General features: G+C 42.5%; 1 protein-coding gene across 6 annotated transcripts in view; it reads left to right on the forward strand.

Moving 5' to 3' along the window:
- Nucleotides 1-19,082, forward strand: part of RERE (arginine-glutamic acid dipeptide repeats) — a 338,755-nt gene extending 319,673 nt beyond the window's left edge. For 5 of the 6 annotated variants that reach the window (XM_066606873.1, XM_066606875.1, XM_066606872.1 and 2 more), the window contains 4 exons: nt 66-137; nt 10,580-10,726; nt 15,860-16,040; nt 16,744-19,082. In XM_066606873.1, the coding sequence (XP_066462970.1) occupies nt 66-137; nt 10,580-10,726; nt 15,860-16,040; nt 16,744-16,777 (434 nt within the window). In that variant the 3' untranslated portion in view covers nt 16,778-19,082. The remainder of the gene's footprint in view (nt 1-65; nt 138-10,579; nt 10,727-15,859; nt 16,041-16,743) is intronic. The other variant, XM_066606876.1, reaches the window with a different exon arrangement.
- The last annotated feature ends 791 nt before the right edge of the window (nt 19,083-19,873 follow it).

The raw sequence follows: 19,873 nt of genomic DNA on the forward strand, positions 1-19,873 counted from the left end.
ATAAAATCCATGTGTGTTTCTTATATGTGATGGAGGCATCTTACGATATTATGTGTTTTCAATAGACTGCTGCTGTAACTCTAAGTCTTGGCCGGGCGTGGCTGAAAACGGGACATGTGTTCCAGTCCACTTTCCTGGTAAATAAAAGTAACCATTTTAAAAGGGAGAGAAGAAGGACTTGGGAGACCGGGATTATCTTCCAAATTGTGAAGCGAGCCCGAGAGTTAAAAAGGAAAAAAAAAAGTGTCTTGAGGAAGCTTTTTCCCACTTACTAGATGTGTTGGATTTGCTGTAGCAGCAGTGGTTCCGGTATCTCCAATCTTGGTGCAAAGACACAAACTTTAATACATTCAAGTCAAGAAAAGACTTAACCTTTTTTTACTTAATGCAAATCTTGAGGCTTTCACATCTTCACTAAATGGTGAATTGGCCATAAATATTGAGTGATCTTAAAGGAGTTGATTGGTTTGGACTGCATACACCTCAGATTGTGGGTCGTTCTAAGAGCAGCTGACTTCTTGGTATTCTGGTACTGAGATCTTTTATCTACAATGAAGCCAACTGTTCAGACACTTAAAGCGACTCTCCAGTCCTGGACAAACAAAAATGGCCAAATGGCGCCTCTGAATACCTGATGTACACTGTAGCCTAGTATGCATCATTAGTGTAAGACACTACTCTTGCTTTGATTGACCTGTGCTGCCTATGTAAGCCGTACTGGCCAGTAGGAGCAGCATGTAGTGTCTTAGACTAATAATGCATACTAATGCATCAGGTAGTCAAAGAAGCAGTTCAGCCATCTTTGTTTGCCCAGGCCCAGAGGGTCGCTTTAATATGTGCTTCTGTTCCAGCTGGGAAATGAGGCATCCCACAGCCTTCACTCTGGCTAATTAAAGCGACAGAACATAGAGAATATGGGGCATCTTTCTATTACTTTAACATGGTCTAATGGGCCATATAGAAAGGGGCTGTCTATTCTGACCTGCCCCATTCAAGCATAGGTTCACTTTTTATGCACACCTTTATACATTACACAGTTACCCATTATAGTTTAGGAGCGTCTGCCTTTACAAACAGTTGAGATCCAATAACAGAGAAGGCTATAATTCAGCAAATTTGTCAGCAGAATATACTCCACTGCTTACAGCTTTCTGTGCGGTTGCAGACTGTGTCTGATTGATGGGCCGCAGGTAGTTGCGTTACTTGATTGCATTCAATTAAGAGTGTAAGGCTGGGTTCCCACTGGGCGGAATCGCCACGGAATTTCAGTGCAGATTTTCTGCACAGAAATTCTGCCTGCAATTTTAATCTCGGATTTGCAAAAATCTTGTCCACACACTGTGGAGAAGCCGTTGCGGCCAAGCCGCGCGGAGATCAAAGCCACGGCATGTCAGTGTTATCACCTTGTCTGCTGCAGCCATCTCTTCTCTCTATGGGGGGAGATGGACGCAGCGGTCTACAGGCGGCGAAGCCACTTCAAAACCCAAGTTTTAAAGCTACATTTCTGCCGCGGAAATGTTGCGGATTTCCATGCGTTCCCTCCACGGGGTTTACGCCCAGTGGGAACCCAGCCTAAAGGCCTATTTACATGCAATGATTATCGCTCAAAATTCACTCAAAAGCCATCGTTTGAGAGATAATTGCTGTGTGTAAATGCTCCCATCTTTCACTCTTCGGTTGAACGATGATTTTTAGGTAAGCATAAAATCCATCTTTCAGCCAGAGAGAAGATAACAAAGACAGCATGCTATTTGCTGTCAATGGTGCTGTATTCTCCACCATGGAGCTGCTGATTACATTGTATTCAGCTTGCACCCCCATGACAGAACAAAGAGGTTGTATGCAGAGAACAGACCACCTGCTGTTCTCTGCATACAGCTCCTGGAGACTCATTTACATGCAAATGAAGGTGATAAGCTGCCAATGGACTTTAGTGTCCATCAGCAGTTTATGCAAAACAATCGCTCAAAACCTTTTGAACGATTACCTTTTGCGTACAAATTGGCCTTAAGGCTGGTATCACATCTGCATTTTAATATCAGTAGGCTATTTTGGCTGCAGCACCTGAACCTACTAAACCAGCTCTACATCACTGTAGTGTTTTTATGGTGATCTAAGTTCTGTAGGTTTTTGTATTGTGTGGCGAGTCTCATTTTGCTTAGATATTTTTATTTTTTTGGCCAAAACTAGAAGCCTCTTAACCCTTTCCCACATACATATTCATTTTTTTCTATTCTGTATGAAAGGGGTTGCCCCACCAAAAAAATGTATGGTTAAACCCAGTATATAATTTATAGACTCTTTTTTTCGGATATACACTTAAGAAAAATATTCCTATCCCCAGATACTCCAGGAGTAATGTTAAAACAGCGCCTCCTGCTGTTTGTTAAGAAACCTTTTCATGTCCAGTTCATCTCAGTAAATATTCCAAAGTGGTCACAGCTGCTCAGTCTTACCCTTTTATCACTTCCTCAATATCTCTTCTGACGGACATAAAAGACGCAGCAACTTCAGAAGCAACCGGTCGCCACACCAGGGAGATTCCCCATGTACCCAGTGGAGCAGACCAAGAACAGAGATTGAGCAAGTGTGACAAACCTTGGAGCAATTACTGAGGTGGATGCAGAATAGAAACCGCAGGTGGCGCTATTCTTACAGTGCTGGAATATTCTGGACCTTTAAAAGATTTTTAAGTACAAATACAAAAACATTTTGTAATTATGGGCAGGATTTACTATTAACACATATTTTTAAGCTTTCCTGCCTGTCTTCCAAGCTTATACAATGACCAAGCACCCTGTTGCTACTTCCTGACTGTATTGTATATTCTCATTGAAGCACAAAGTAACCACCAATAACCACTACTATTCTGTTTACTACTTCCACACATGGCACGGTCACCAATATAGGGAGTCACCGACAGCTAGGGACCAGTAGACATAACACTCGGGAGGGTTTGGGTGGAAAACACACCAACATGTACTATATTTATTTTTATATTTTGGGGGTGGGGGGGGGGTGGGGGGTGGATAGATGGTGTTAGGCTTCCAAAATTTATATCTGTAGAGTTCTTTAAAATGTTAGTATATATTCACATTTAGGGCCCTTACATGAGCGTATGCTACTGTGTATCACATGTGCAATTTTTGTGTGCGTAGTACACAGTACCATTCTCATGTTGATTTTCAATTGTGGCTGACACCCCGTGCAAAATGCGTATGCAAAAAAGGTCGCGGCATGCACTATTTTGACGCGTATTACATGCGCATACACGCCAAGATCGTGTATAGGGATTGTCGGTACACAGCAAGTACACATGTCATTGTAAGGGCATGACTGCTTTCTGCATGTGAGAGAGCACTTACACTCAACAAAGTAGTTTTCTAACATATGAATGGCCATCTACACTTGGCTCCTGACGCCTGTCACTGGGAGAACCAGTGGTGGCTACATGCTGCTAGTCTGGAGACCACTGTAGGGTTTTCATTGAATCGTAAAAGGTGTATCATGCAACTTCGACCATGTTGTACCAGGTAATTTACAGCAGAATCTGTTGCTCAGACCTTAATCCTGATTAAGGAGGGTTGCTACGTGAACATTTGTACTTTATTACACATCAATCCTGAGTTGGAGTTACCGGACCCTTGAGGTTAGAACTGTTGGATCTGCCCTAGCTAATTAGGGGTCAAGCTTCTGTAGCGCAAATCTTGCTTGCATTGCTTAAAAGAAAGGTACTGTATAATGCTATGTAACAGATTAGGAGATGGTGACACTGGAAGCCCAGCATACCACAGCCAATGAGATGTCCATCATTCATTTTATCTACACTGTAAAAGCTAATATGTTCCAGGATGGTTTTGGTAATCGGGGAGTAAAAACGACTCTGTCCCAATTTGGATTTGTTTAGTTTCACAATATTTGAAGGATGAAAAAAAGAAAACTGCAGGTAGATGTTCTATTAGGAGCAGGCTTGTGAACGTATGAGTGTATATAATGTCTTCTGGCTGCTACCTTGCTTTGTGTGTATCCGTTGTCCACTGTGATCTTTGAACTGGATGAACGCAATCAGTTTTCAAATTAGTTGATTCACAACACAGCAGAATCCATTCACATTGCTACTAAATTAAATGCTGAACCATTTATTCATTGGATGATGATTTTATGAGCATGACCAACATTGTGAAAGATCCACCCCAATTCAAGGGCCAGTCCAGTTTCATTCATCGTGCAGCTATCCTCCTCAGTATGTATAATTAGTGTTACTCTGGTTAGTTATTCCTTTCTTTCTGGAACTCTTGGCCTCTCCTTTCTTAGATGATCATGCGATCTCAATCCTGACCAATTCAGTATCTATTCAGTTGCTCAGTCTGTGTGATGCTATTACGTGATCCCTACCACAGAAATTGCTTGGGAACACAGACATGTCTATCACAGTTACTGATGATGATCACACAGTAGACCAGAGCTCCTCCTACTTACTTTATACTTATGGTCTGTATCTTATTTAGGCCGCCTGCAGATGAGCAGGTCGGATCCGGCAGCGAGAATTCTCGCCGCGGGACCCGACCCGAGAGCCTGCAGGGACGAGCGCGTACTCACCCGCGCCTGGCGGCCCCGGCTCTTTCATGCGCCGGCTGCCGCGCAGCCGGCGCATGCACAGACCGGAGCCGGCGGCCGGGTGAGTGCATGCCCCGCACAAAAATAGGACATGCCGCGGTTTGTTTGCCGCGCGAGATTTCGCGCGGCCGTCTGCATAGGAGTGCGTATTGTAATGCACTCCTATGCAAACTTTCATGGGCGGAAATCCCGCGGCGGGATTTCCGCCCGTGTGCAGGCGGCCTTAGAAGAATATGGAAGGTAATAATAATTAAAGGGGTTGTCCGAGTTGATATTTCAAAAAAATTGTTCCCCATGCAGTGATATAACTAACCAACATACTCGCCTCTCCCTGCTGTGTCCCGCTGCTCAGTCCTCCACTTTCATTGTTTATTTACAGGCTGAAGTCCCAGCTGTCTATGGGACGTCATAGGCTGCTGCAGCCAATGATCGATCACTGAGCTCTGTCATTGGCTGCAACAGCCTGTAAATATGATGTCAGAGAGGAGACCTGGAGCAATAACACTGCATATAGAGGAGCGAGGTGAGTATATGCTGGTTATTTATGTTACTGCATAGGGAATGGGGTTTTAACATAAAAAAACTCTGACTACCCTTTTAAACTGTCCACTCAACAGTCAGAAATGGTATAGCCTCTAGGTAGGGCTGTGCTGATGCATCGTGGGATTGATGTGAAAGTGAATACAAAAATATCAAGATCATGCCTGCTAAGCATCAGACAGGAGGCTGCACTGCATCAAAGAGAGTGCAATATATAGAGATATCATCCATGTGACAGGCAATCAGGTGAGGGGTGCAGGGATGGAAAAATGTGTTTTTGCCAGAGTGGCCCTTTCAGGAAAGTTCTTCATAGATTATTCATCCAGGCTTGGTTAAATTTAGATGGGATCTTTACTTGTTAATAGAATCACCTGTAAAACCTGCAGGTTTTGATGAAATTGGCTGAACTATGGAAGCGGGGTTGTCATGTGCAATGTTTTAATGGAGTTGTCTGATATGCATTTGTTTTTTTTTGTGCCAGCCTTATTCTTGGGTTGTACCTGGCATTGCTGCCCAGTCTATTTCATATGAGTAGGATTGAGCTGTAATACAACACTGTCAGGTTGTGCTGTTTCCAGGGCATAAAAAAGATCACTTTCTGTTGTGTTTTGATATTTTTTTAAATTCACATATAAAGCATTTTTTTTTCTTGGATACAATTAAGAATTCTGAACCCTCTCTTTTCTGTGCTTGCAAAATCAGTCAGTCTGGGTGACTGAGTTGCTCTGAACCTAAGGACAGATGGAGGAAGATGTTGAATCGGCAGTTTACTAGGGATGGGGGAGTGTGGCAGTTTATAGCAGGGGGAGAGGAGGTGTGGGATGGCCATCAATCATCTGATTCTAGATTGATGGCCGTTTATAAACGTGCCGGGTGGTCAGCGTTCTAATTGCAACCCGTTACAAGCGTTGGCCGCTAGTAATTGGCTACTTGTTGTGAAAAATTAGAACTAGCTTCCATGTTAGAGAAAATGTGATTTTTTTTTTTTTCAAGGCTCACACCACTGCCATCACTCTCCATCAAACCTTTCTCCCCCAACCCAGATCCATCTAACGTGCGCATGTACCCCCAGCAACAGGGGTGTGTGCTGTTTAAAACAAACAAAAAAACAATTGGCTCTCAAACTTGAGCTGGCTCCCTTTGTTCATAGTAACAAGCCATCCCCTAGCGACTCGCGGTTGTAATGACAAGAAAGCACTGACACTTCTTAGTTCTAGTTATCAAAATCGTCTGGAATCTCATGATTGGCAGATGTCCCCATCTCCTCCTCGCCCCTCTGTTGTAAGCTATATGCCTCACATCTTACTGTCATTAGGTTCAGAGCCCATTGGTTAGCCAGGTTAACAAGTGTTGCAAGAAATGTAATCCTCCAGCTTGCAGCACATTGGCATACACAGCAAGTGCAGAAAAGAAATGGTCAGGAATATGGAGAAATACGTGGATTAAAAAAAAAAAAGTTAAGGTGTCCCTAATCTTCAAGGTGAGGTTCTGCCACTAGATCACAATATAAGTAGCTACTTCATAATGTCATGTTAATAGCAGAAACGCTTCCATGCAGGGGTTCGTTAATACCCTGCAGTGTTAATGGAAGAATACAGATACCCTGTGGTTGCCCTGCAGACATGGATTCCATACTACAAACTGTGCACAATAAAACAGATTTGGTCAGTAACTTGAATGCCTATGGTAACCCTGCAGGATATCTTGTTTTTAATTTTTCCCCTTTGGCTACATGGAAAACTAAAAAAATTGTGCCCAAGATTCTCGGGTGCAACTCGCATCAGTCAGCACACGGACATGTGCTAATCTCGTATGAAAATTGGACAAGTATAGGACATACTGCGCTTTTTAAAAATAGTTTTTAGCTCTGACTAGTCGTCTGAGTAAAGTAAAGAATAAAAAGGCCCATGTGCATACGCCCATTCAAACAAATGGGTGCTATTTTCGACCGATTTTCTGTCCGAAAATCAGAAGAAAAAAGAGGCTGTGTGCATGTACCAGATAGTGATTAAATGTTCTTAGAGGCATCAGCATGTATGGTAGACCTACATTGCTCGTCCTACAGTACAGTTTCTGTGTTGGAAAGTGAAGGGAGAAATTCCTTTGAAAACAATTATTTAAATTTGTCTCTGGTGACTATAAACCTAGACGTCTATTGTCTTCCTTAAGACACTTAAAGGGGTTGTCCCGCGCCGAAACGTTTTTTTTTTTTTTCAATAGCCCCCCCGTGCGGCGCGAGACAAACCCGATGCAGGGATAAAAAAAACAAACAGATAGTACTTACCCGAATCCCCGCGGTCCGGCGTCTTCATACTTACCTTGTGAAGATGGCCGCCGGGATCTTCACCCTCGGTGGACCGCAGGGCTTCTGTGTGGTCCATTGCCGATTCCAGCCTCCTGATTGGCTGGAATCGGCACGTGACGGGGCGGAGCTACGAGGAGCCGCTCTCCGGCACGAGCGGCCCCATTCAGCAAAGGAGAAGACCGGACTGCGCAAGCGCGTCTAATCGGGCGATTAGACGCTGAAGATTAGACGGCACCATGGAGACGGGGACGCTAGCAACGGAACAGGTAAGTGAATAACTTCTGTATGGCTCATAATTAATGCACAATGTACATTACAAAGTGCATTAATATGGCCATACAGAAGTGCTTACCCCCACTTTGTTTCGCGGGACAACCCCTTTAAAGGCCCAGCTACGCAAAACGATTATCGCTAAAAATTCGTTCAAACTAATTAATTTGAGTGATATCGTTCAGTGTGAATGCAAAAAATTACACACTTGTCATTTACGCTTTGCTAGGCTGCCTGTCCACGGGCGGGTTTTCATTGCTATGAAGAGCGCTCCCCCCCCCCCCCCCTGTCCACGAGCGGAGAATCATTGTGATTCTCCGCTCGCGGCCGGCAAATGGCAGCATGCTGCGATTTGGCGTGATTCTCTGCGGTCAGCCTATCTGTCAGGCTGACCGCGGAGATCCGTCTGCAGGCTCCTGCTCTCGGCTGGCGGTATCCCACGGCGGATCTCTGCTGCAGGATACCGCAGTGCCCGTGGACAGGCAGCCTTAAGCTGACTTTTCAGGCAGCTTAAAAAAACCTCGTTGGCTCGCTGGCTTCTTATTCTGTGTAAATGCTCCCCGCTTCCCATAGGAGGTAAAGAGAGAGAAGCGGGCGAGAAGCCTGCGAGCCAAAGGCAAGTCTTTATGTGTAAACTATCTCAACGGTGACGTCAGTGCTCATGCAGTCGTTTAAAGGGCCTTTATTCCTTTATTTGCTTTTTCATGTAAAGCATTAAACAATCATATTTCTGCAGCCACCAGCTATGGGAGGAAGCAAAGCAGCTGACTAGGAGCAAGCATTGACGTATTGTTTGAATGTGCCTTGTTTGTGCTGGATCCTGAGCAGCTGTACCCCCGTAGATGACTGCCGTGGCTGGCAGTTTAGTGCGCCATATATATATGATATTATATATATATATATATATATATATATATATATATATATATATATATATATATATATAAAATATGATATATAATGCATAAAGTAGAGCTGTAACCTGAATGCTTTTCAGCTTTACAGAACAATTTTGAAATTTCTGATATCTTATTGATGTCCCCTTTACGTTCATGTAGAATCTTGTGTCTCTGCAGTGAATGCAGGGTGCTATGCTACTCTTTACATTATCCATATATGTCTATGGCAACATTTTTTGCAAGTAATACAAAATTAGTCCAAGAAAGACAAAGGAATTCCCTCAGCGTTACTCATGTAGACTTTAACTGAAAATAGTTTTTGAAAAATTAAAATACGTTTAAGTACAATTTCATTACTTACTTGACTCAATTATATAGCACACATATTCCACAGTGCTATACAGAGATTGTCATCTCTTACATTTGTCCCCACAATGTAAATGTCTAATTAACTTGTTAGTATGTTTTTGGCATGTGGGAGGAAACCCACACAAACACAGGGAGAACATACAAACTTCATGCAGATGTGGCTCTTGATTGTATTTGAATCTAAAACTCCAGTGTTGCAAGGCGATAGTGCTATCCACTGAGCCACATGATTCCCACTCTGAGGGTGAATGTACGAGTACTCTAAGTACTCTTAACAATACTGGCTGTTCCATTGATTACATGCAACAAGTTGAGCTCTAAGTGGTTTAGATTTGCTTTAGCGCATCTGAACAATGTCTGTAATCTGTGGTTATTGCTATCGCTTTCTCCCTGTTGGGTGGCAGTGGCTCAGTATACGTCTCGGACTGCTGAGAATAGGAATTAGTAAAAAACATTCACACCAGTCTTTGTCTATTTTCTGACAACTTTTGTATGTACTAGTCGGCATGGTACTTTTCAATCCGTGATTTAGGTTTATGACTGTCATTTGTTGCCCTGATTTAGTAAACCTCTATCTCCAGATTACATTTTATGCATTATAAATTTACTTGAAAGGGGTTGTCTGCTTACTGGATGAAAATAATAGAAATATACTTTCCTTTCTGTGGCTGCCGGGATCCAACGCTGCAGCCGCTACGGTCCTGGGGTTTGTTGTGACAGATGATGTCACAGGAACCACCAGGACCACAGCAAGCTTCAGCTCTGAATCCCGGCAGCTGGGAAGAGGAAAGCATAGCTGTTTATTATTTTCATACAGGGGGTCCTGTTGAAAAGGGTTTGGCCAGTAAGCAGATAACCACTTTAAAGCTCTTATGTCATGCCCATAAAGGATTGAATTAGTGAGTGCTAAGAACTACCACTATACAGCTTCCAGATGAAAAAAAGAAAAGTTTACTTATTGGGGAACTGCATACTGTGACTGGCTTCCAAATGAAAAGGACAATTTTGACAACTGCTCCCAGCCAATCCTCAGTTGGAGGTCAAATGCTGTATATAACCATAAATGTGGTCTGAGAGCTTTCTATTAGGAGCCTGTGGATGTTTTATGATTACTTGCAGCATACTTTCTGAGCAGATTATTATTAGAGCAGTGAAGATTTAGCACAAGAGGGTCGTTGAACCTCTGTCTTTGATATGGTTTTTTGAGCGCCTTGATGATCTGGATAAACCCACCTCCATCCATACTGATATAGTGTAATGGATAATTGTGTAAAGTGAGGCTTGTGGTACATGCATTGCAGTGAAGTCAGGTAGGGGGTAATGAGTTAGAAAACACACACTTTCTACAAGGTAAGTTTTGCATCAAGCTGAATGGTTCAAGGGCTGTGTGTCTAGTTTGCATGTTCCTGCTTTGTGATTGTGCTGTTAATTAATGGTTAGTGAGGGCAGATCCTTGACTGAGCTCGCAAAACCCCAATCTCCCAGTCCCGAACTCTCTGAAGTATGATGTGTTGTGTTCCTGTGATAGTTTAGACAAATGTCATTATATCAGAAATAATCTGGTTTGGTTTTATTCCAGGTTCAGCAGGTCCTGTACATCCACTGGTTGATCCACTGGCAGCTGGACCTCACTTGGCACGCTTCCCTTACCCTCCTGGTACCATCCCCAATCCTTTGTTGGCACAACCACCTCACGAACATGAAATGCTCCGACACCCTGTTTTTGGTCAGTATTTACATACGGTAACATAGTTAATGGTGTCTTAAAACGTTTTATTTTAATAACTATACACTGATGCATTTCCAACCACAAACGGCAAAGTTGATTCTTTCAGTCTGTAATAGTCCAGAAATGTAAAAGGTATTAACATTTGCAAAAATAGTACAGCGCTTCAGGATAAGTAAAAAACAAAGTTATCAAATGGAAAATGCAGACTCACCTGATGATGTGGCACCCCCCCAGAGACTAGGGTAGACCACGCCACCAATAAGCCACGTGCACCTTCAGTAGAACATGTATTAACCAGATGACGCCTGGACATCCAATATGTAGTGCGTTAATCACCCTGGGCCGCTCACCGAAGCCCGGGATGCGGAATTTAAAGCACAAAAAAGAAAAAAATAGGACAAATGCATTCAGGGAGATGTTCCTTCAGTGTAATAATGGCTGCAAACCAGATCAAAAACATTAGCAAGCAACTTACTTTACATGGGGAATGTGGCTAGAACGAAAATTCTCCAACAAGCTCCCTAAGATCAGGTGAGCATATCCCAATACGATGAAGATAACCAGATGGTTCCCCAAGTGAATAGATCCAAGGTGTGTGTCATCTGCTTGATGAAGATGGTGTTTGCTGGGAATCTTACTCATAAAACGCATTGCAGTCATCTTGATGTTGCTACCATGGATTTGACAAAACCTATGGATTTATTCACCTGTGGAACCGTCTGGTTATCCTCATTGTATTGTGATACGCTCACCTGGACCTTAGGGAGGTAGTTAGAGAACTCCTATTGTAGCCACACCTCCCTAATAAATTGTTTCCTTCAAGTTTTTGATCTGGTTTGTATCCATTTTTAGATTAAAGGAACATCTTCCCAAGCGTCTTTATCCTGCCCTTTATTTTCTGTGCTTCCACAGGCCATCTAATCCCATAGAGCAGCAAATAGATGTGAATGCAGTCCAACAGTGAGAAGCCAGCCATTTTTAAAAGGATTAAAGGGTTTTTGCAACTGTAAAAGGAAAAAAAATGTTACGGATAAGGAATGAGTTTAAATAAGGGGGAAAAAACCATAGTCGCTAGTTAGGTGTTCCTTTGCAGTCCAAGCCAGGAGCCGCAGCCCCTGGTATTCCAGGCATGGAAGAAACTGCAGTGGTTTCATGCCGGTCAGTCAATCACTGGTTTCAGCGGTGATACTGCCATGAAAAGGCAGCTCACAAACAGTATGTGTCCACTGCAGTTTCTTCTGTGACCTGGGGGACATCTCACATGTGAGGATTGCTTTTTTTCCCCTAACATATATTAACCTTTCCTGCTCAGAGAATATTCTATTTCTTTACTGTTGAAAACCCCATTTAAATATCAGGTATTAAATGTATGGATTGTATTGTCTCATAAATCTAAGTAGAATTCCAGCATATTCTGTACAAATATTGTCTTAGAGTAATAATAATAAAAAATTGAGTACAAATGCCACCATTCTGTTTCCATAATGTGGCAAGGAATAATGCCAGTAGTATTCAGGGATTATTGAAATAATCGGGTCAGGAGTGACCGACCCAATTTAAAAACTCATTGTGACTCCAGACTCCAGATTCAGACTTCCATTAAAATCAATAGGAGTAAAAATCGGGTTCTCTAATTGGCCTCATTGAGTAACCGCGGACGTAGCGGCCCAATGGTTAGCTGCCTTGTAGTGATGGGGTCCCAGGCTCAAATCCCCATTGATTCAAACCTAGAAGTCCAGCACTGGAAGGCAGCAGTGCCAAGCCAACACACCTGTCCTTTCTGCTCAAAGCAGAGACACAATATTTTGTAGATTTTTGGCTGAAATTCGGATCGGGATGATCTGGCCCAATTTAGAAAAATTTAATCATGACGAACAACCATCTAGTCTACACACAAACATCGCCACCCTGTACACTTAAATAACGCCACCATATATTCTACACAGAAACCTCACCAACCTGTACACAAATAATGCCACCGTTTGGTACATAGAATGGCTTTTTAAACAATTAGTGGTTTAATATCTACTTTCCAAAGATCAGATGGACGTCTTTATCATCTCTATCAGGACAAGTCTCAGAGCCGGAAGGGAAGAAACTCCTCCTCGCCGGATGAAGAGCCTCATTGTTGCCTAGCAACACCTCTTACAAGAGCCGTGTGCTAGGCAGCAGCGCCTTGTGTAAATGTCACTATGAGCAGCATTTACATTTACCGTTCATGCCCCTGATGATATTTACGGCAACATGATCAATCAAGATCAACGACAAACAATTGTTTTATGGTTAATTGCTGGTCCTTTTCTTAAAGGGATTGTCTTATGGATAAATATCATATTTCTCTCTTACATGGTGCATGACGAAAAATGGCTATTGAAATAATTTTCCCTAAAAAAATACTTGTGTGTAGATATTGCTGTTCTATACCTGCTAGTGACAGGCATCTGCTGCTTCTTACCAGCAGAGGGGTGTTCTAGCAGGAATCACTCCGCTGCCCACGTGGGACTGAGCATCTGTGACCACTGGCACTCAAAAGAACACCAAGGGGCACTATACCTAGTCTGTGTCACCAATATCTTCACAGGAACTTTTATAAAATAAATGCTTCCACTTGCAAAATTGTCTTTTACAATGTTTTAATGAAAATTAGTGTGGTTTTTCCCATGTTTGGTTGCGTTTACACACAGCTCATTTTGTGCAGGCTTTTAATGCAGATCAGCACCAAAATTTGTGAAAAAATTAGCAACGTATCTGCTACATGTGAAGGCATCCTTTAACCCCTTCTTGACATACCTGTATGGAGCAGGCTTGTGCCTGTTAACCATTTAAATGCCCTGATCGGTGTTTGGTAGTCCCGAACAGCACCCCTATAATGAGATAGCAGGGTACTGTTTGGGTGTCACGGTAGCCTGAGGCCTTCTTAAGGCCCCTAAGGCTGCTATGAGTAAGTGCTTTATTAAGCCTGTGGCTTGTCCTAATAGAACACAGTATACAGTATAATGCAGTAAATTCAAGTTCACTAAGAGAAACCTAAAGAGCCTAAAAAGAAATTAACAAAATAAAAAATGTAAAAAATTGAGAAAGTTTAATTTCTAGAAAAAAATAAGTGTAAAAATAAATTGGTATTGCCACATCTGTGACGTTCTAGTTTATTGAAATATCACATAATTAATTCTGCATGGCAAATACCGTCAGAGAAAAAAAAACAGAATTGCGCTTTATTTTTATCTCAAGCCAACTTGACATAACTTGAAAAGCCAACTTGAAAAAGTAAAAAAGTGAAAAGTTCTATGTAAAACAAAATGCTATTGACAACTACAGGCCGCCATCCCGCAAAAAAAGAGCCCTCACACAGCCCTGTTGACAGAAAAATAAAGTTGTAGGGGTTAAAAAGTGGAGACCGAAAGTAACTTTTTTTTTTTTTAAGCATTTGTTTTAAGTAGTACTACACAAAAAACTATATAAATTTGGTAAAGCTCGTAATGCTACTGATCCATTGAATAAAGATGACATGTAGTTTATACTGCAAAGCTCCCCAAAGTGATGCAATTGCCTTTTTCCATTTCACCCCAATACATAAATGGTACCATTAAAAATATGACTTGTCCTGCAAAAAAACAAACCCTCGTGTAGGAATGTCTTTACAAAAATAAGAGCTATGTTTTGTTTTTTAAGTGGGGAAGAAAAAAATGAAAATGAGAAAACAAAAAAGGATTGCAGCGGGATGGAGTTAATGTCCATCAAACAGCCGTTTTACCTACAACAACCGCACAGACGACATCATTTGAAAACTGCGCTGACTGCGCTAGATTGATCAGATTGGAAAGCTAATCCGTGTAAAAACATGGCCAACGAGTGAACAATAATTAGTTTGCTTATTGTTCAGGGTTCATTTTATGCAAGAGTACAAATTATTGTTGACTTGTTCAAAAAAAGACAAACAAAAAAAAATTATTTCTGTGCTTAAACTGACCGAACGAGCAAACTGTCATTTTGCTTGGGCAAGCGATTTCTTGCTCCTTATAAAAGCAGCCTTATGGTAAGACAATATGCTTGTGCAGTTTGGCACCCGAATCTGTCTTTACCCCAACACACAAATATAATCTCCCGGTAAGGGGCCATCCACCCTGGTATATGCTCATCCATGAAGCTATAATGGCTATAATGGTTTAACTATTCATATAATTTGCATACATTTACCCTAGCTTACTTTTCTGTGCAGATTTTTTTTTTGTGGGACTGAAAAACGTTGCCTACTACATTTTTATGTCCCACAAAAAAAAAAAAAAAGATTCTTTTTAAATAAAACTGCAGTCAATGAAAATGTATGGAGACTTATGGCTGTATGTTAAGTGTATGTTAACGTATACGGTTTTTGTGATTGGCGGGGGGAGTGTTCAACTACCATACTTAATAAAAAGAAGTTGGAAGTTATAAAACACTGATCAAAACGTATACCGCTGATCCGCTTTTAAAAACATCAACGTTATGCTTAAAATGCTTTTTTGCGCGGTTTCTTTCATGTACACTTCTCACATACATGAAATGAAGGTGCCAGTGTAGAGTTTAGGAATACTGCATGCTGTGTACATAAACACACACAGTTGCAAATAGACTAAATACATCACACATACGTATATGTATACATTATGTACATTTATACATCATATACACACCTACAAATATACGCACGTTACATATACACTAATATATCATATATATACACTTTACATGCATAAATATGCACTTTTTATGCAACCACAGGGAAAATCCTCAAATTGAGTGATATCAACACCCTTATGGGCCTTCAGTACTTCTCATGCTCACAGCTTTGTACTGCAGTGTGCCTGCCCCCCTTCCTACCCACGCCCCGATTCGCTAAAACAGTGTGAACCCAGCCCAAGATGTCTTGAGAGCAGTTTTTCTTAGCTTATAGAGAAACTTTACTTCACTTAGTGTATTTTGAATGTTAGATGTTTATTTTATCGAATTGTCTGAGGTGGAAGAAACATTGGGTGTTAAATGGACTATTTAAATCACTCATTTCACTGTGTGTTACACCAACCCATCTTTCATTAGTGTATTTAAAGAAGACCTGTTCAGTTTAGTTTTAACGTGTGCCATTTCTTGCAGGTGCCCATTACCCTCGGGATCTGCAAGCGGGTATCCCACCTCCCATGTCTGCTGCTCACCAACTCCAAGCGATGCATGCTCAGTCAGCTGAGTTGCAAAGGTTGGCAATGGAACAGCAGTGGTTACATGGTCATCCACACATGCACGGCGGGCACTTACCAAGCCAGGAAGATTATTACAGGTAAGCTACAATGCTATATTACTACTCACTGTTGGGATTTGTTTTACATCGCAAAGTGACCAAAAAACCAAATAGATTTCCTGCTCTCCTGGTTTATTATATATGTGATCTGCAAAGTATAAGGCCTCATGCCCACGGCCGTGACGGACTCCACTAGTGGAATATCGCAGCAGAGTCCGTCATGGCGCCCCCAAAAGACACCATACTCGCCTGTCCGAATCCACTGTGCGCGTCCCACCTGGCACGCCGACGTGCATGCGCAGTACAGCGCGTGATGCGTCAGCAGTGCAGGATGACGCAGTGGGCGGGGACACGTAATCACGCAATACTTCCGCTGTGCAACAGCGGAAGTATAGCGAGACGGCCGGCTTCCATTCACTACAATGGAAGCCAGCCACACATATTTTCACGGTAATTAGAGCATGCCACAGTTTGTGTCATGCTGCGGAATTCCGCGGTAGAATTCTGCAGCGTGAACATTGAGCCATTAGGTTCAATAGAACCTAATGGCTGTGGCATAACGCTACTGATTGCCGTTGTGTGAAACGCGGCAGATGTCCAGCCGTGGGCATTACCCCTAAATTCTCTGCTATCTGTAGTAGCACGCTGCATTTGTACGATATGAAAGTGGATCTGTCCTGGGCAGAACTTGGAGCTCTGTACCGTTTCACTTTATAAACTCCACAAATCTCTTCCCTTTCAGCCGCCTGAAGAAAGAAGGGGACAAGCAGTTGTAACAAAGAGAGAAGACTCTGGACCTCTCCCTCCCTCCCGGCTCCTTTAGGAGAGTCAGGCTCCACACGACGGGTCCCCAGAGGCTGCGAGATTCCTCCTGTATTTAAGACTTGTCATGTACTGTCCTTTCATCTGTAAAGAAGACTCCTCAAAGCCAGACTGGCAGCCTCTTGCATGATGCATACTTTCCCCAGCCTCGGGAGGGAGCAGGTTTGGAGGGAGAGGCGGGGACACTATTTGGCAACAGTACCGCCACCTCATGCTCTAGAGGTGCTACCCCCATTCATACACTCACTGTGTGCAAATGAAGCCAGAGACTCTGTAAACAACAATAAGAAGTGACATATTCCGCTAGCACTCGTCCGGCTCTCCTGTGCTGTGACTATTTCATGCTTTATTTTACTACTTCTTGAGCAGGAGAGCCCACATCATTGTACAGAGGTTCCCCAGTCTGCTATACCCTGTAAATACCTTACAAGCAACGACTGGGGAGAAAGTGTCACGCCATCTTTTCAGTTCCTGTCCCTGCATTGCAGTTACTACCTGTGAATTTCCTTTTAACCTCCTCACTGCCTCCTGGATCTGTGACATTAAGCCTATGGCAGCAAAGTGGTTAAGAACCTGAGATGAAACTAACAAATACTCCAAGCCTTACCAATGATGCATTGGTAGAGCAGAAATCATGAATCCATCCTTCATTTCTTTAGCATTCACCTCCTCCAGGCTTCCTGCTTCTGACACATCTTTGTCTGAGCCTGATTAGTCAATGTTGTCTATTCTAAAAGGAATAATCTAGTTTCTCGGTCTACACCTCATCAGCTTCGGCCTGTGGGCGATTTCTGGCGAGTGTATGTGGGAGGAGGGGTTTCTTTTCGGTTATTTTTTTCCTTCCTCCTTTTGCGTCATGTCTCACTTGTAGATAAGGGGCTACAGCGTTTTAAGTTGTAGAGGCAAAAGCGCACACAGGCTTGTGCGTATCTTCACTTTATAGCATTAAAGTTTCTGCAGGGTTAGAACTTTTATTATTTAATTTATAAGGAAAGCCTCCTATATTTTAGTGTTTCCGGTCCTGCTATACTTAATGCCAAGGGTTTCATTTGTACAGATTCTATTTAACCTGGGCTCTTATTTTTTTAATTTTATGTCATTTTGTTGTTTTCTTTTTTTTGTTTGTATGTTTTATCTACTTGTTACTCTCTGCTCCCCTAGATAAAGAGCTCTGTATGTGCAGCTGAGGTATATGAAGGCACACTTAGTAACCGCTTCTCCACCCTGTAATGAGGGCAAGCACTAGACTGCGTAATTCACGCTAAGACCAATGTATACTGTTTGTGCAGATAAAGTCTCTTCAACAGTATCTCCAAGCAAATCCTTTGCCCAAACAAGGGCACCACCCCTGCTGTACTGACTGTTATTGTTTTTGGCGACCAGCATCTCAGGGCTGCGCCAGATCACAAGGCCTAAAGGTTACTGTCAAGCGCCTCTTCATCTCCATACATACTTATCATGGTGGCTTACATCTACATATGGGTCATCATTTCATTCCATCCCAGACAGTCCTGCTACTGATAAACTGTACACAAATTCACGAAATACATGTTGTACAAGAGGTTTCCACCATATTCTACTACTCCACCTAGAGTTCCTGTGGAAAGTTTGATGGTAGTGTAGTTCAAGCAGTATCTGGGTATACTTTGAGTCGCCGTTTCCATTCCTTCAATGGTATTTTACACTACAATTAAGAGTTAAACTGCAGAGCTGAGTGTTGCTTGTTATTCGCTGTTCCATAGGTGTTGGGGTGCTTAATTACTTTGCCCTTGCTGGCTGTTTTATGTACAGCCTGTTCGGCGTTGAGGAGCCCTGCAGTAAGTTGATGTGCACTAGGCCTCCCCAGCACTGAAGGGCTATAACTTTTACTGCCATAAGGCCTGGTGACGCACAGTTTCGCCATGCCGGCAGAAGAAAAAAAAAAGAAGAGTTAAGAAGTTGACTGTTGTCTTTCATTTATTTTTGTTACTTTTTACCACTCCACTTTGTTTCCTTTCCTATTTTTGTAATTTCGGACGTACCTCGTTCAGTGTGTAAGAAACTGTAAAGCTACTTGTTTCATGGCGCCATTTAGCAGAATGTACATCAAGACTGCTCCATTTCTATATATATCTTGAAGATTTTAATGTATATAGGAGTAGTTTGCCATGGGGGTAGAAACCCAGAAATTCGTGACTTCTGTGTTTTCTCCATTTTGAGTATTTTGTAATTTTTTTGGAAATATTTGTGGACATAAACAATAAAGCAAGCTACACCACAGGCAATGTGTTGTCTAGTTTCTCTGATCGCCCTAATACTGTGCACACAAATATGCAGGTAAGTTATTGGACCTTACAGGTTGGTACTACAGAAATAACCGCTGCGTAACTGACTGATATTAATCTTGTTCGTGCTACTGGTAACTGAGGATGCTGAGCCCTAAGAAGTTATAACATTAAAATCGGCCTCGAGACAAAACTGAGGATGAGACCAGTGTAGGTCAAAGGGAAGACGGCAAGCAAGACTCCAGCCAGAAAGACAGACTACTGAACCGAGAGGCAAGCATGACCGTCAGCTCATTCCCAAGGACAATTTATATGAAGTTCCTGGCCGTTTGTCTTGTTCCTGCGGGCGCCTCGAAACTGTCTGGTCACAGAGTGTTTGGACGGCTCTTCCTCTTGTGAACCTCAGGGCAAAGTCTACCCGGACTACAGCTAGTATGGGCCGTTGTTTATCTGCATGTTAATCGTTTTCTCGGTTCTGTGTCTTTGTGGTAACAATGGCTGTAGCTTCCAAACTCTACACATTCATCATCACGGGACAGGCCTTTTACAAACATGGGCGCCCGGCCAACGTATGACGAGGTTATAGCCAAGCCATTCCTGTGTCCTCCATCGTACAGCAGTGTGATACTGAACATGCACCTTGCACCTCCTGTTATTGGGTTCAAAGTTGATGGTAGAGATACTCAAAAACACTTAGGTTTACTCACCAATGTGACACAGATCAAAACGAGAGATGTGTGGAGCTTCACAAGACGAAAAGTAAGGAGAAGACCAAGTGGAGGTCAT

The sequence above is a fragment of the Eleutherodactylus coqui genome, chromosome 6, assembly GCF_035609145.1.
Source record: "Eleutherodactylus coqui strain aEleCoq1 chromosome 6, aEleCoq1.hap1, whole genome shotgun sequence".
NCBI lineage: Eukaryota > Metazoa > Chordata > Amphibia > Anura > Eleutherodactylidae > Eleutherodactylus > Eleutherodactylus coqui.